This window comes from Giraffa tippelskirchi, chromosome 3 (assembly GCF_054371585.1).
Source record: "Giraffa tippelskirchi isolate mGirTip1 chromosome 3, T2T-mGirTip1v1.2.pri, whole genome shotgun sequence".
Lineage (NCBI taxonomy): Eukaryota > Metazoa > Chordata > Mammalia > Artiodactyla > Giraffidae > Giraffa > Giraffa tippelskirchi.
The window spans coordinates 81,333,937-81,347,543 of NC_137277.1; the positions used below are offsets into that span (position 1 = coordinate 81,333,937).

General features: G+C 40.0%; 1 protein-coding gene across 4 annotated transcripts in view; it reads left to right on the forward strand.

The window, feature by feature from the left end:
- PDE11A (phosphodiesterase 11A) overlaps positions 1-13,607 on the forward strand; it is a 403,729-nt gene that overhangs the window by 197,997 nt on the left and 192,125 nt on the right. For all 4 annotated transcript variants that reach the window (XM_081579583.1, XM_081579585.1, XM_081579584.1 and 1 more), the window contains one exon: positions 2,852-2,984. In XM_081579583.1, coding sequence (XP_081435709.1) covers positions 2,852-2,984 — 133 coding nt within the window. The remainder of the gene's footprint in view (positions 1-2,851; positions 2,985-13,607) is intronic.

A 13,607-nucleotide genomic window follows, 5' to 3' on the forward strand; every position in this document is an offset into this window, starting at 1 on the left:
TTTATTTGTCTGATTTGGTTTACGGGTATCGATTTCTCTCCTACGCTGCTTGGCACCTTGTCGACCCTGATGTTTATATTTACTCACTGGGCCTCATTTCAGGGACAGCCACATTTCAGGAATTATGTGTTTTGTGCAATAGGGCAATTCTCTTTTATTCCCCCATGGTCAGTATGTTTAAGCTCATGAAGCTCTCTTTGAAGTCAGTGTGAGTCTCACACTTGGAATCAAGATACCACTGAGGAAGAGGAATCAAACTGTAGCTCTTTACAGGAAGCTCACTTAAAAACCCAAGCTTCCTATGCGCCTTGTCCTAGTAAAATACAGGATTTCTTTTCTAAAGGATTTCTTTACTATTTTCTTGTTACTTTGACTAATCTTGATCTTAACTCTTTAAAGAGTTAAAATAACCTAACTGGTTATTTTGCAGTTACGCACATGGCAACTGAGATCCACTGAGCTAACACGATCTCATCTGCACTCACAGCCTATGGAGGAATCAAATTATTGATGTGTTTCCAAACTGCAGTGAATCTTAGATTGATTGTGAAAGTGAAAATGTTAGTGACTTAGTCATGTCCAATTGTTTGTGACCCACCAGGCTCCTCTGTCCATGGAATTCTCTAGACAAGAATATTGGAGTGGGTTGCCACGTCCTACTCAAAGGTATCTTCCCAATCCAGGAATCAAACCCTGATCCCTTGCATTGCTGGACCCCCTGGTGGCTCAGATGGGAAAGAATCATCCTGTAATGCAGGAGACACAGGTTCGATCCCTGGGTTGGGAAGATCCCCTGGAGAAGGAAATGTCAACCCGCTCCAATATTCCTGCCTGGAGAATTTCATGGACAGAGGAGCCTGGTGGGCTACAGTCCATGGGGTTGCAAAGAGTCAGACACGACTGAGTGACCAGCACTTTCACTTTCACTCTTGCATTGCAGGCAGATTCTTTACCATCTGAACCATCAGAGAAGCCCTTAGATTTATTATGGCCCCAATTGACCTTCGTCAGTTCTCAGATCCCTGCTTAGCCTCCCCCAACCCCAGCATATCTTTCTCATTTCCTTCCCTAGCTCATCCCCAGGGTCCCACCACAGCTCTTCTCACCACACTGTAGGTCAGTACTTTCTACACTCTTTCATCACAGAAGATATAAAAAAAAATTATGGCACACCAGCAGCACAGAATGAATCAACAGATCGATGAATCCTGCAAGAAATGATCAGCATTCAATCACACCCTTTTATAAACTGACAAATGACTTTATTAAATTGGATCCTTATATCAGGTGCATTTTCATGTTTCTTCCTGTATTCTGCTTTCATTGCAGCACAATGTGAAATTTCACTTCTCATGGGCATAATAAACAGAAAATAAAACATGGACTTTTTTTGTTGTTCTTTTGCTTGTTTGAGAAAATAAAGAACTTGTCTTCTCTTTGAAGTCCTTAGTCTTTTTACTTCTTTGATTTAGCCACCACCAGAGAAATTCACCTCTGCTTTTTATTAATGCTTCCATTTTCAGCCAGAGATCCATAAGGAATAAGTTTATGTGCAAGTAGTGTTTAATATGCAATAAGGACTGAATAACAAGCATCACAAATCCATGTTGAACTTATCAGACGCAGACCAACAGTCATTACAGATGAGATGTATTAATGGTGGTAAATAATGTCTGTGCTTCCCTCTCATTCATGTATCCAGTGGCCTCTCCATGCCAGTTCCTGGCATTCCCAGTACAGCACAAATTCCACACAGACACATTATTGCATAATAACAATGACTATGTACAGAATTCAGTGTTTTTCTTATGTACAATGCAGCTTAGATTAAAAAGTCAATAGAGTTATTATTCTTACTATAGTACACTCATTAACATCTTCAGGAAGCCAGGGTTCCACAGAATGTAGTTTGAAAAGCATTGCCCTGTACACTTACATTCATTTATGTAATTTCAATTATTGCTGGCCAAGCCATAAACCTAACATCCTCCAGGAAATCTTCCTTGATGTTGCTAATTTGAACAGTACTCCAGTTTGTATTTCTGCAGCCCCTGGCAGTGCTCAGTAGGTACAGGAGGAAGAATGATGGAAGGGAGGGATGAAATGGGGAATCTTACTAATTCTCTTCTGGCATTTATGTGAATTTGACCTTTGTAGTGAAAGGTGCACAAGGGAAAGTTAACAAAATCATTTAACATAAAATTCCTTGTTAAAATCATGCATGGATATATTTTAAATTATTAATGTCAAGGGTAGAGTTAAAACATGTTTCTCAGTAAGATTTTGTAAGTAGGAAATGTATTTTTGTTAAGAAATGTACTCTGAAACTACAAAAAACAGTTACAGAACACTAAGATGGAGTCTAGACATGCTCTTTTGCTCCACTTAAACTTTTGTAAATTTTCAATTTATTTCTGAATCCTTCCTCATTCTTGGGTTTCATTTTCCCTAGTATCAAGCGTCTAGTCTGCTCTGTTAAGAGGTGTGGGCTTAGGAGGGTGAGTGTAATTTATTATGTCATGGCATTGGCATCTCATTGTCAATTTTGGTGATTTCCGGGTTATCTGTTCTACCTCTGCCTGCTTTGGGGACTAAATAAAACCTAGAATTGTTCTCTGGATCTTAAAGAATCTATAATTTCTACCCATGGAGCTGATTATTTTACAAGATAGCAGGTAAGTCATTTTGACGTAGCTGCTGCTAATTACCTTGCTATTGTTCTGTGACTAAGGTCACATACTCCTTCTTAATGAGGATTGATAGTCCTGCTATGGGAGTACTTTTACAGGCTAGCTTTCAGGTAAACTGATGTTTTTCTCTTTTCTTTCTGCCTGCCTTGGTGTTCTGATAGTTTCAAAGAAAGCATGGAGAAATCATCGTACTCTGACTGGCTAATAAATAACAGTGTTGCCGAGCTGGTGGCTTCCACGGGCCTTCCAGTGAACATCAGTGATGCCTACCAGGATCCTCGCTTTGATGCTGAGGTAAGAGGAGGCCTCTGGTTGCAGTTTTAAGGTTCTGTTGTCACCCTGTGGATGCATTGCTGGCCGGAGCCCCAAAGGAACATCATACAAATCCACAGCAACTCCTGAGTTGACTGGCAGTTCTTCTGAATTTTTCCCCTGTGATCTGACTTTCTGCATCGCCTACTGCTGACTGACAGGCTTCCCTCATGGCTCAGTTGGTAAAGAATCCCCCTGCAATGCAAGAGACCTTGGTTTGATTCCTGGGTGGGGAAGATCTGCTGGAGAAGGGATAGGATACTCACTCCAGTATTCTTGGACTTCCCTGGTGACTCAGCTTGTAAGGAATTCACCTGCAATGCGGGAGACCTGCGTTCGATCCTGGGTTGGGAAGATCTCCTGGAGAAGGGAAAGTCTACCCACTCTAGTATTCTGGTCTGGAGAATTCCATGAGCTGTAAGGTCAATGGGGTTGCAAAAAGTCAGACACAACTGAGTATAAACGCTGTGTTTGACAGGAAATCTTCCTCTCTCTACCCTGATATGTGGCAAAATGGCTATATAGTTTCACCACATATATATGACCCTGCCACTTACATTGTTCCATTTTACACACCTCTGAACTTTATATAATTGAATTATATTGTATGTATTCTTCTATGTCTTGCTTTTTCATTCAGTGTATGTTCCTGAGTCATATGCGTGTGTAATTCATTTATTTATTTTCACTACTGCAAAGTATTCCACTGTATGAATCAGCATCATTTTTTGAATCCATTATGGTGTTGATGGACATTCAGATTCAGTGTTTCACTGTTACATGCATAACTGCCAAAGACACTCTTAACTCTCTAGCCTGATGCTCTTTTACTGTGGGGAACATTTTATATTAAACATGTAATTAAACCCATGCAATTAAATATATTCAGGCACATTTTGTATTAAACATAGTTTACGTTAAACAATGAAATGATTAGTAATAAAAATGTGTATGTAACATAATTGTTTCTCAATAGATATTAGAACAGCTACTATACTTTAAAAGATTGCTCCGAAGAAATAGTACTTTGCCTTCTGTTACTGTTTAATGTTAATTATGTAGGCGTGTATTGTGTTGATATGCAGAATATATTAAAACAATATAGATTCTGACTTGGCAGAAGTTTAATTCTAAGGTAGTATAAGGTATCATATAGATAAATTTACATGAACTCATAAAATGTCTCCACATGTGTGTGTGTGGTATGTATTCAATAAATTAGGAGATTAAATTACTAGGTTACCAAGCTAAGGTCTGAATAGTAGCAGGAGGGTTATGGTGACGATGGTAATGAGACATGTGTTCCAGGCAAGGCTGAGAGCATGAGGAGTCTGGGAACAGAGATGAGTTAACATAGCTGGAGGGCCAGGTAGATGAGGCGGGAGGAGAAAGCAGGGGCGAGATCATCCAGAGGCTTTGAAAGACATGTTAAGAAGTTTGAGTATTTATCATGGGCAAGGGGGAATCAGTAGTCAAGTTATCAATGAGGGAGAAGAAGGAGTTATACTTTAGAAAGATCACACTGGCTGCAGAACAGAGACTAGATCAGTAATGATAACTGAACATTTAATTGGAAGTGAGATTTAGTCCTGGTTTCTCAGACTCCAAAGCCCAGCTTCTGAATCTTTCCCTGTGCTGTCTCCAGTGTCTAGAGTGGGATGCAACAATGGTGGGGAGGTTGAGATCCAGGTCAAATTGATAACTTCATTCAGATCTTTGCAAATCTCTTCATGGGCTTCCCAGGTGGCACAGTGGTAAAGAATCTGCCTACCAATGCAGGAGCAGCAGATGTGGGTTTGATCCCTGGTAACCCACTCCAGTCTTTTGGCCTGGGAAATCCCATGGACAGAGAAGCTTGACAGGCTACAGTCCATGGGGTTGCAAAGAGTCTGACACAACTGAGCGACTGAACATGGCATGGAAAGTTTAAATTCCTGAAATTTACGTTTCTGTAGCTGCCTAGAATTCTCTTCCCCCAGGCCACATCTTCTATGTATTTTCTATTTATTCTCCAGCATCTAGCTGAGATGCCTGTATCTTGGACGTCCTTTCACAAGCTCCCTGTCTGGGTTGGGTGTCTCCAGTGTGCTCCCTTAGCTACCCCAATGCTAACCATCCCCTGGCTATCTTCAGGTTCTGATGCATAATTTCTGAGCTTTGAGATACCTTCCTTGGGAAAGTAGACAGCCCAGAACTTCTTTAGTTCTCCTCCTATAAAGAAAAACACCACCAACCTTGGTTCTGTGACTAGCAGAGCAGAAATGATTTATAGGTGTCAATATATGTATTAACATTATGATTGGGTTAGGACTGATGTTATAAAGTTTTGCCTTTTACTATGCTTCTTTCCTTCTTGATTTCAGAATGCTGAACAACAGATTTGTAAACACACAGTTTTATGAAGAAGCGATCTCAGTATTCTATTATTAACATCAGTAGTACTGAACACGGAGAAGGCAATGGCACCCCGCTCCAGTACTCTTGCCTAGAAAATCCCATGGATGGAGGAGCCTGGTAGGCTACAGTCCATGGGGTCACTACGAGTCGGACACGACTGAGCAACTTCACTTTCACTTTTCCCTTTCATGCACTGGAGAAGGAAATGGCAACCCACTCCAGTATTCTTGCCTGGAGAATCCTAGGGATGGCGGATCCTGGTGAGCTGCCGTCCATGGGATCGCACAGAGTCAGACACGACTGAAACGACTTAGCAGCAGCAGCAGCAGCAGCAGTACTGAACAAACTGAAAGGCTCACTACAGAAAAAAAATCGTTAATTGCCCATTCATTGTTACAAAGTCAACATATTATATTAGATAGTTAAAAGATAATGGTCAATTTCTACCCCAAATTACAGTGCCAAATTTGGTATGGATTGCTATTATTCTGCTCTTAGCTTTGGACCAAAAGTCAAATTCTGGGGATGCAAAAAGATTCAACATATTTACACCATTTTAAAAGTTGGTTCATAAGACATATGCAAAAGTATAATAAAACATGATGAAGCTTCCCAACAAAACATGGTAAAGTAAATGCCCACCACCCAATTTAAGAGAAAGAACTCAATCATTACTTCTGAATCCTTGTATTGATCTTCCTTAATTCAGTCCCCTTTATTTCCCATACAGAGGTAAACTATTATCCTAATTTGAATTTAACAAGTTTTTGCTTTTATATATAGTTTCACTGGGGCTTCCCGGTGGCTTAGTGATAAAAATTTGCCTGCCAATGCAGGAGACATGAGTTCGATCCCTGGGTCGGGAAGATCCCCTGGAGAAGGAAATGGCAATCTACTCCAGTATTCTTGCCTGGGAAATCCCATGGACAGAAGAGCTTGGCAGGCTACAGTCCATGGGGTTGCAAAGGAGTTGGACACGACTTAGCAACTAAACAACAATAGTTTCATCATGCAGGTTTGAATCCCTGCCAAATATATTACATTTTTCACATGTTATTACATGTTTTGCACATCTCTGAACTTAATATGAATTGAATTATGCTGTATGTCTTCTTCTGTGGCTTGCTTTTTCAAATTCAATATAAATTCCTGAATCAAGAGCACTTGTAATTTGTCCATTTATTTTCAGTGCTGATAAGTATTCCACTGTATGACTGTGTCACTGCATCCACTATAGTGTTGATGACATTTGCATGATGTTACGTGCGTAACTACATTCTCGGTCATTCCTGTCCATACCTCCAAGTACACATGTGCAAGAGCTCTTCTAGCATCTGTACCTAGGAGAGTGACCCGCTCAGTCACAGGCTACAAGTATCTTCACCTTTATCAGGAGAATAAAAAGTTCTTGCCCAATCACTGTCCCTTTTCCTTATGAAAAACAGTGTATGTAGCAAAAACAAGCAGTATCTCAAGAATACTTCTTGCTAATACAATTCAGTGAGCCTGAATATCCCATATCCTTATGTCTACAGGCAGACTCTTAGCACATCTCTTCCTGATTAGTGATTTACAGTCAATTTACATTTTCCTCCACGCTTACAGTCCATTCCAATATAAGACAGCCTGCTCGCTCATCTACAAAAAAGAACAATTTGGGCTCTTGAGCAGAAATACAACAGTTAGTTCTATGGGATTGAACATAAAAATTTCATGCCCTGATCCAGTAGTTAGAGGCGATGATGTCTGAAGACTGTAAACTGTGGTAGGTTAAGCAGTGACCATTTTGTGAAATCACTTTCTTCCCTATGATAAAATAAAGCAAGTACATAGACCACCATTATTTCTTGGCCTTCCCCCTAAAATGCTTTCAACCTGCCGCACAACTAATACCAATTTTAAATGCAAATCTGGCAATGTATCATGATTTCTACATGTTCTTTTTGAGTGGAGCTGAAATTTAAAATTTCCTTGTGTTTCCTTTCTCATGCAGAGGAGGAAAATTGGAAAAGAATTAATCTATGCAGATAGAGGTGAAAGACAGCAGGAATTCTGCCTAAATAGATTTGTCCTGCAAATGTGTGTGTGTGTATTATGTATCATACCAGGAAAAGAAAATTATTTATCTGCTTAGGCTTCCTCCCTTTTCAAGAATATTTTGCTTCGCTGATGGGTGTCAACTGCTTGTGTTAATGATGAATGAAACAGACTGAGCCACAGTGCTCTCCCCCAAGAGGCTAAGAGGCATGAACCTTCTCCTTTCAAAGCCTGATGTAAGATGGTATAGATCATAACATAAAGGCCATCAATTCAGCTAATTTTTTTTGTTAACATTGTATTTTCCTCAAGGTAAAAAAGTACTAAGGCAAAATGAGACTGTTTCACCCTTTCACTAAAGGCAATTCTAGGATTATCTTTGAGGCAGAGGGTACCTTTTAGAACTGTGCTGTCTTCTTGCAAAGGTTTGAGTCCTCTCTTCTTAAGTCTGGTACATGGGTCCATAGTTTTTCCCAGTAATTATAATAAGTCATTGTTTATCAGTGGTAGAATATAAGGAAATCATTTTTTAAAATCCAGGATAAATGGATTATCTCCGGTAGGTATCTCCATTGGGGAAAGCATGTGCTTTTATATTCTCTACATTACTGACTTCCCCAAATAATTTGAAGCTGGATAACAAAAATGATAATTTGCAGAGAGGTTATATAGGGAATCCTTTTCAAAGCATTTCCTATTTTTTCTTATAGATTTTCTCAACATAAGTCTATTCTGAGCACTGGTATCTATCCTGCATTTCTCAGTGGCTCACTGGCTAATCCCATTTGAATCCTCTCCACTGAACATGAATAAGGACCCCAATCATTAGAGAGCAGTGAACTGAGATAGAGCTCCCCTAGTGGATTGGCCTTATTTCTGGGGTTTCATACTGTAGATACATCAATTTGCAGTTAATATAAATATTAGAGATTTCTTTAATTTACGAGTGAAGAAGCAGACGCTCAGAGAGATGGAGTGGCTGGCCTAAGGCCACACAGCTTCTTTGAGACAAGGTACAGAACAGCCTGTGGACCTTCTGGTACCTAGTTCACTCCTCTCTCCCTAAGTGGCTTCTCAGGGGGACCAGCCACTCAAGGGCTGCCTGGAAAACAGGGCCACCACTCTGCCATTTCTCTTTCCACAGAGACGTGAACTTGTGACCAGCAGACCAACCTTTTTGTCCCATCTGCCCCAGTCACCAGCTGGGTAGTCTAAGGCATACTACTTTTATACATATTGTAGCATATAAAATTCTGTATAAATGTTTTGTAAACCATGCTTATAGTTATAGTCCTATAACTATATAAATATTTAAATGTCAGGTGAAGATTTTAATCTGGTTGAGGACTAGGTTTTTGGTTCTGAGTGGGTACTGGAGGCAGATCCTTTTTCTAAATGAGAACATCTTTACACACAACCACAGATAAGCAGATCTTAATCAAGGACAAACCAACATGAATGTCCTCTTCCTCCAGAGACACAGTGGGGAAGAAGACGAAAGTCTCTAGCTAAAGAGAGGAATAAAGCATGATTGTTCGTTGGCAGTAAAGAAAAGATGGTGGCAATAATCTGATGACTTGTAGGTCTTCAAGAAAGCCAGGTCTTTACCTGCCTGGCCAGAGAAGAACAATAGCATGTGTTAGCTACAAAGATGTACAAGGCTGGACACATGTTCTGTGGCCCCTGGGGAATGTTCACCATATCCTCCCATGTAGGGACTGACCCTGGCTCTTCACAAGAGTGGCTGGCCAGTTATCCAGGGGCCAGGCTACCTATGGACATTGTTGTTGTTCAGTTGCTAAGTCATGTCTGACTCTTTTGTGACCCCATGATCTGTAGCCTTCCAGGCTCCTCTGTCCATGGGATTCCCCAGGCAAGAATATTGGAATGGGTTCCCATTTCCTTCTCCAGGAGATCCTCCCGACCCAGGGAACAAACCTGCATCTCCTGCATTGCAGGCAGATTCTTTACCACTGAGCAACCAGGGAAGCCCACCTATGCACATAAGAGATGATCAGATTTTGGGAGCTGGCTATACTGTCCAGGTCCAAGCAACCCACCAATCTTTAAAACATACAACAAAAATCCAGTGGCTAATCAGAGAATTTATTCCATCAAGGTTTGCCTTAGCTGTACTGTCAAAGTAGAAACTGTATTTCTAACTTCTTTGTCTTCCCTGTGTGTGTGCTAAGTTGCTTTAGTTGCATCTCTTTGCAACCCCATGGACTGCAGCCTGCCAGGCTCCTCTGTCCGTGGCATTCTCCAGGCAAGAGTACTGGAGTCAGTTGCCATGCCCTCCTCCAGGGGATCTTCTCAATCCAGGAATCAAACCCAGGTATCCTGCTTGGCAAGTGGATTCTTTACCACTAGTGCCACTTGGGAAGCCCTCTTTTCTTCACTATTTTGAAATCTCAGTTGTGAAACTATCAGTCCTCTTTTTGATAGAATCTACAAAGGGATATCATTAATGTGATGTAAACTCATCCCAGGTGCTGTCAGGCACTTGCTGTGAGGGCTGTGGGGCAAGTAATCATTGTTGTTCACCTGCTGGGTGTTCTCTTTGTGATTGTTTTAAATATTTAATCGAGTTCCCTCCTTGTGGTGAACAGAGCGGCTTAGCCAGCGAGGCACAGTGATTACTTGCCTTCTCTCTGCCTGTTTGAATTGACTCCTAAGAGTGGTGCCCGCTGGGCTTGATAGCGTGCTTGGTTTTAAGGCCAAACTCTTTGATTTATGTGTGGAAAATTATGACAGAATGGTTATATAAGATAGTTACCAAGCCAGAATCAAATTTCTGGTGTTTAAATTCTGCAGTCTTTTGAAGATTACTGTATGTTTGTTCTATTACAAGGTTCTGTGATCCTCAAAAAGAAAAACAGAAAAAACCTATTAAGTATAACTGATTATATTTACTTATAGTGACTCAAGAAACACTCATTTTCATGGGTTATTATGCTAGTGGGTTTTGTAGTCTAATCAGTCATTTGCTCCACGGTGGGGGTATTCATGCTTGGCTTCTAAAGACATTGACAGGAATATCATGTATGTTAATTTTCTTTTGCTGTGTAACAAATCACTACAAATGTAGAAGCTTAAGGCAAACATCTGTTTATTATCTCACGGTTTCTGGCATGGCATCATTGGTTTCTCTGCTAGGGTCTCACGGGGTGGAAAGCAGGAGCTGGCCAGGTGGCATTCTCACTTGGTCTTGGCATTCTTTTCAAAGCCTGTTCAGGTTGTTGGCAGAATTGAGATCCTTACAGTTGCAGACTGAGGTTCCCATTTTCTTACTGACTGCTGACCGAAAGTCTCTCATAGCTCCCTGAGTTTGCCCTCAGGTACAAGCCACATGGCCCTCTCACAACATGGCAGCTTTCTTCTTCAAAGCCAAGAGGAGGAACTCCATTTGCCTCTTACAGAGGCTCACATAATGTCAGGAGTGACTTATGTGCCATCACCTTTGCCTTATAACATGACCTAATCCAGGAAGTGACAGTCCTGTCATATTCACAGGTCCTGCCCACCCATATTTGAGGAATGGGGATTATACCAGATCTGTACAAAATGGAGAGTGGGCACATGTGAATCTTAGCAGCCATCTTTAGAATCCTGCCTACCACACCGTAATAAAGACTAAACTTGAGTCTATACAAAGTATCCCATGAAATAATCTGTATGTCCTGATATGGAAAAATGTCCACAAGAATAAAAGCAAATATAGAGAAGGAAGTTTAGAATAATGTTTAAAAGTATATATAGAATAATATATGTGTGTATATATGTGTGTGTGTGTATATATATATATATATATATATACATATTTTTCTAAAAGACATCTCAAACTTAATATGTCCAAAACAGAACTCACAATCTCTTTTCTGCCAAGCTCGCTTTTCTGTTTCCCTGTCTTTATTAAGGCAACTCAGTCCTTCCTGATGCTTATGCCAAAAATGTTATAGGCATGATTCTCCTATGTTGCACATCTAACTCATTAGGAAGTACAATTGGCTCTACCTGTAAAATTTATCCAAAGTCTGACCACTTCTTAACACTCAGCTGCTACCACCCAGATCCAGGCCACCATCATCTCTGGACTGTTTCATGGATATAACTTCATAATCTACTGCTTGGTTTCCACTCTTTCCCTCCATACTCTGTTAATACATTAGCCAGAGGTTTAAAGTTTTTAAGTATGTTGTATCACAACTCTGCTCACAAACTCTTCACGGTCTCATTTCACTAGAGTAAAATCCAAATTCACAATTCTTTCAGAGCCTTACAATGCCTTACACAACGTGTTGCTTCATTGTCTATCCCCAGACTTCATTTACACTTCTCCAGCCACACTGGTCTCCTTGTTATTCCTAGAACATGCCACTCACACAGTTACCTCAGGGCTGTCGTACTGACTACTCCTCTGCTGAAATACTCTTCCTTCAATATCTGCATGGATCACATCCTTAGTTTTTATCGTCATTATTCAAATGTTATCTGTTAGTAAGGTCTGGCACCCTTTTATTTCTAATCCCTTTTATCCTGCTCTACTTTTTCCCCATAATTTTAATACCTTCTCACATATAATTCATTTATGTATTTTTTGTATTGTTTACCATCTGTCTCCTCTCTCTAGAATGTGAGCTCAGTAAAGGTTAGAATTTTGTCGGTTTTACTCACTGATGTGTCCCTAAAAACTAACAGGCATTATAGCTGAATATTGTTCAGTATTGTTGAACATATTATCTGTTATTTATTAACAATTATGTATTATTGAATATGTTATAAATAGATATGTAACACATTAGATATTTTTAGGAAAAGATCCAGAAGAATGTATCCCAAACAGTTAATAGTTGCCATTTCTAGAGATGGCAAGATTACAGCTTTTGATTTTAACTTAAAAATTTCACAAATGTATATATTATTTTTATAATCATGAAAAATTATAAAGATGTTTAAAAGTGCTAGACCTTTTATATCTTTTGTGAAATTATATTTTATCAGCCTTCTAAAAACTATAAACTGCCACTCAAAACCAGAATTTAGATGATGCAAGATTTAAGTATATTAACTTGCCTTGCTGTATCTTTGAGGCATTCAGATGGATTATTTTCTATTGCCCTTGCCAGCACAGAGTTTTGGTTGGATTTTATTCTAAGATCTTTGTCTGAGGCTGTCCCAGCAGCATGTATATAAACCATTTGCAGATGACCTGCCCTTGTATCAGGTGGCTTCTTGAAGCACATTCTCTACTTATAAATACCTTCACCATGAAACATTTATTCTGGCCTTGCCTTTAGAAGGCATTGTGCTTATGAACTCAACTCCCAATAATTAGTTGCACTGTAGCACATCATCTGTGCAGCTTTCTGCCCTTTTTTTTCATACTAGATCAAAAGAACACCTTAAAACAAATACACTAATGCACAGCCAGCTATTATTTAGTCAGTATAAGGTATACTACTCTGTTGCTTAAGTTAATGTTTCCCTCCATTTGTATAATTATGGGTAAAGAGTTTTCTGAGCCATTTCATGAAGAATTTGTTTTCTGCCTGCAACAAAAATGAACAATTGGACCCAACATTTAAACAAGAAAAGCGTTCAGCAAGGGGAATGGCAGAAAGTAACTAAGAAGTAGGGCAAGTCTTATGCACAGATGGTTTGGTGGTCTGTGTGTTACCGATTCAGGAGTGGTGGAAAATCCATCAGCACCCAGCTCTCCTCTGCCATGGGGAATTGATCTCCAGAGCTACACAGTTAAATCTGAGGAGTCAGGATATTAAGTCTGTCACTCTTCAGTCTCATGCAGTTCTTCCCTGTAAAGTTCTCTCTCTTTTTTTTTTTTATTAAAGCCTGTTATAGACAAGTCAATAGTTCTTCCCCTTGCCATGTAGCACTTAAGGATAATGGGGCTTCAGACTCTGAGATCCTTTGACTTAGAGCATTAAAGTTCCTTTCATCTGCCAGATCTCCACAGCAAAGCACTGCTGCAATCTGGAATGCTGAGTGCTAGCCCGGCAGGACAGCTCCTTTTTCATTCTTTATAACACCTTCTGGTCTATCAGTTAGGCTTCTGTTACAAAAGGAAATGTGCAAAAATGGAACCATTAGTCGACAGGGCTCTGTGAATCTGCCAAGGTGTATTTGCTCCCAGTAATCTCTCAGTCACTGATA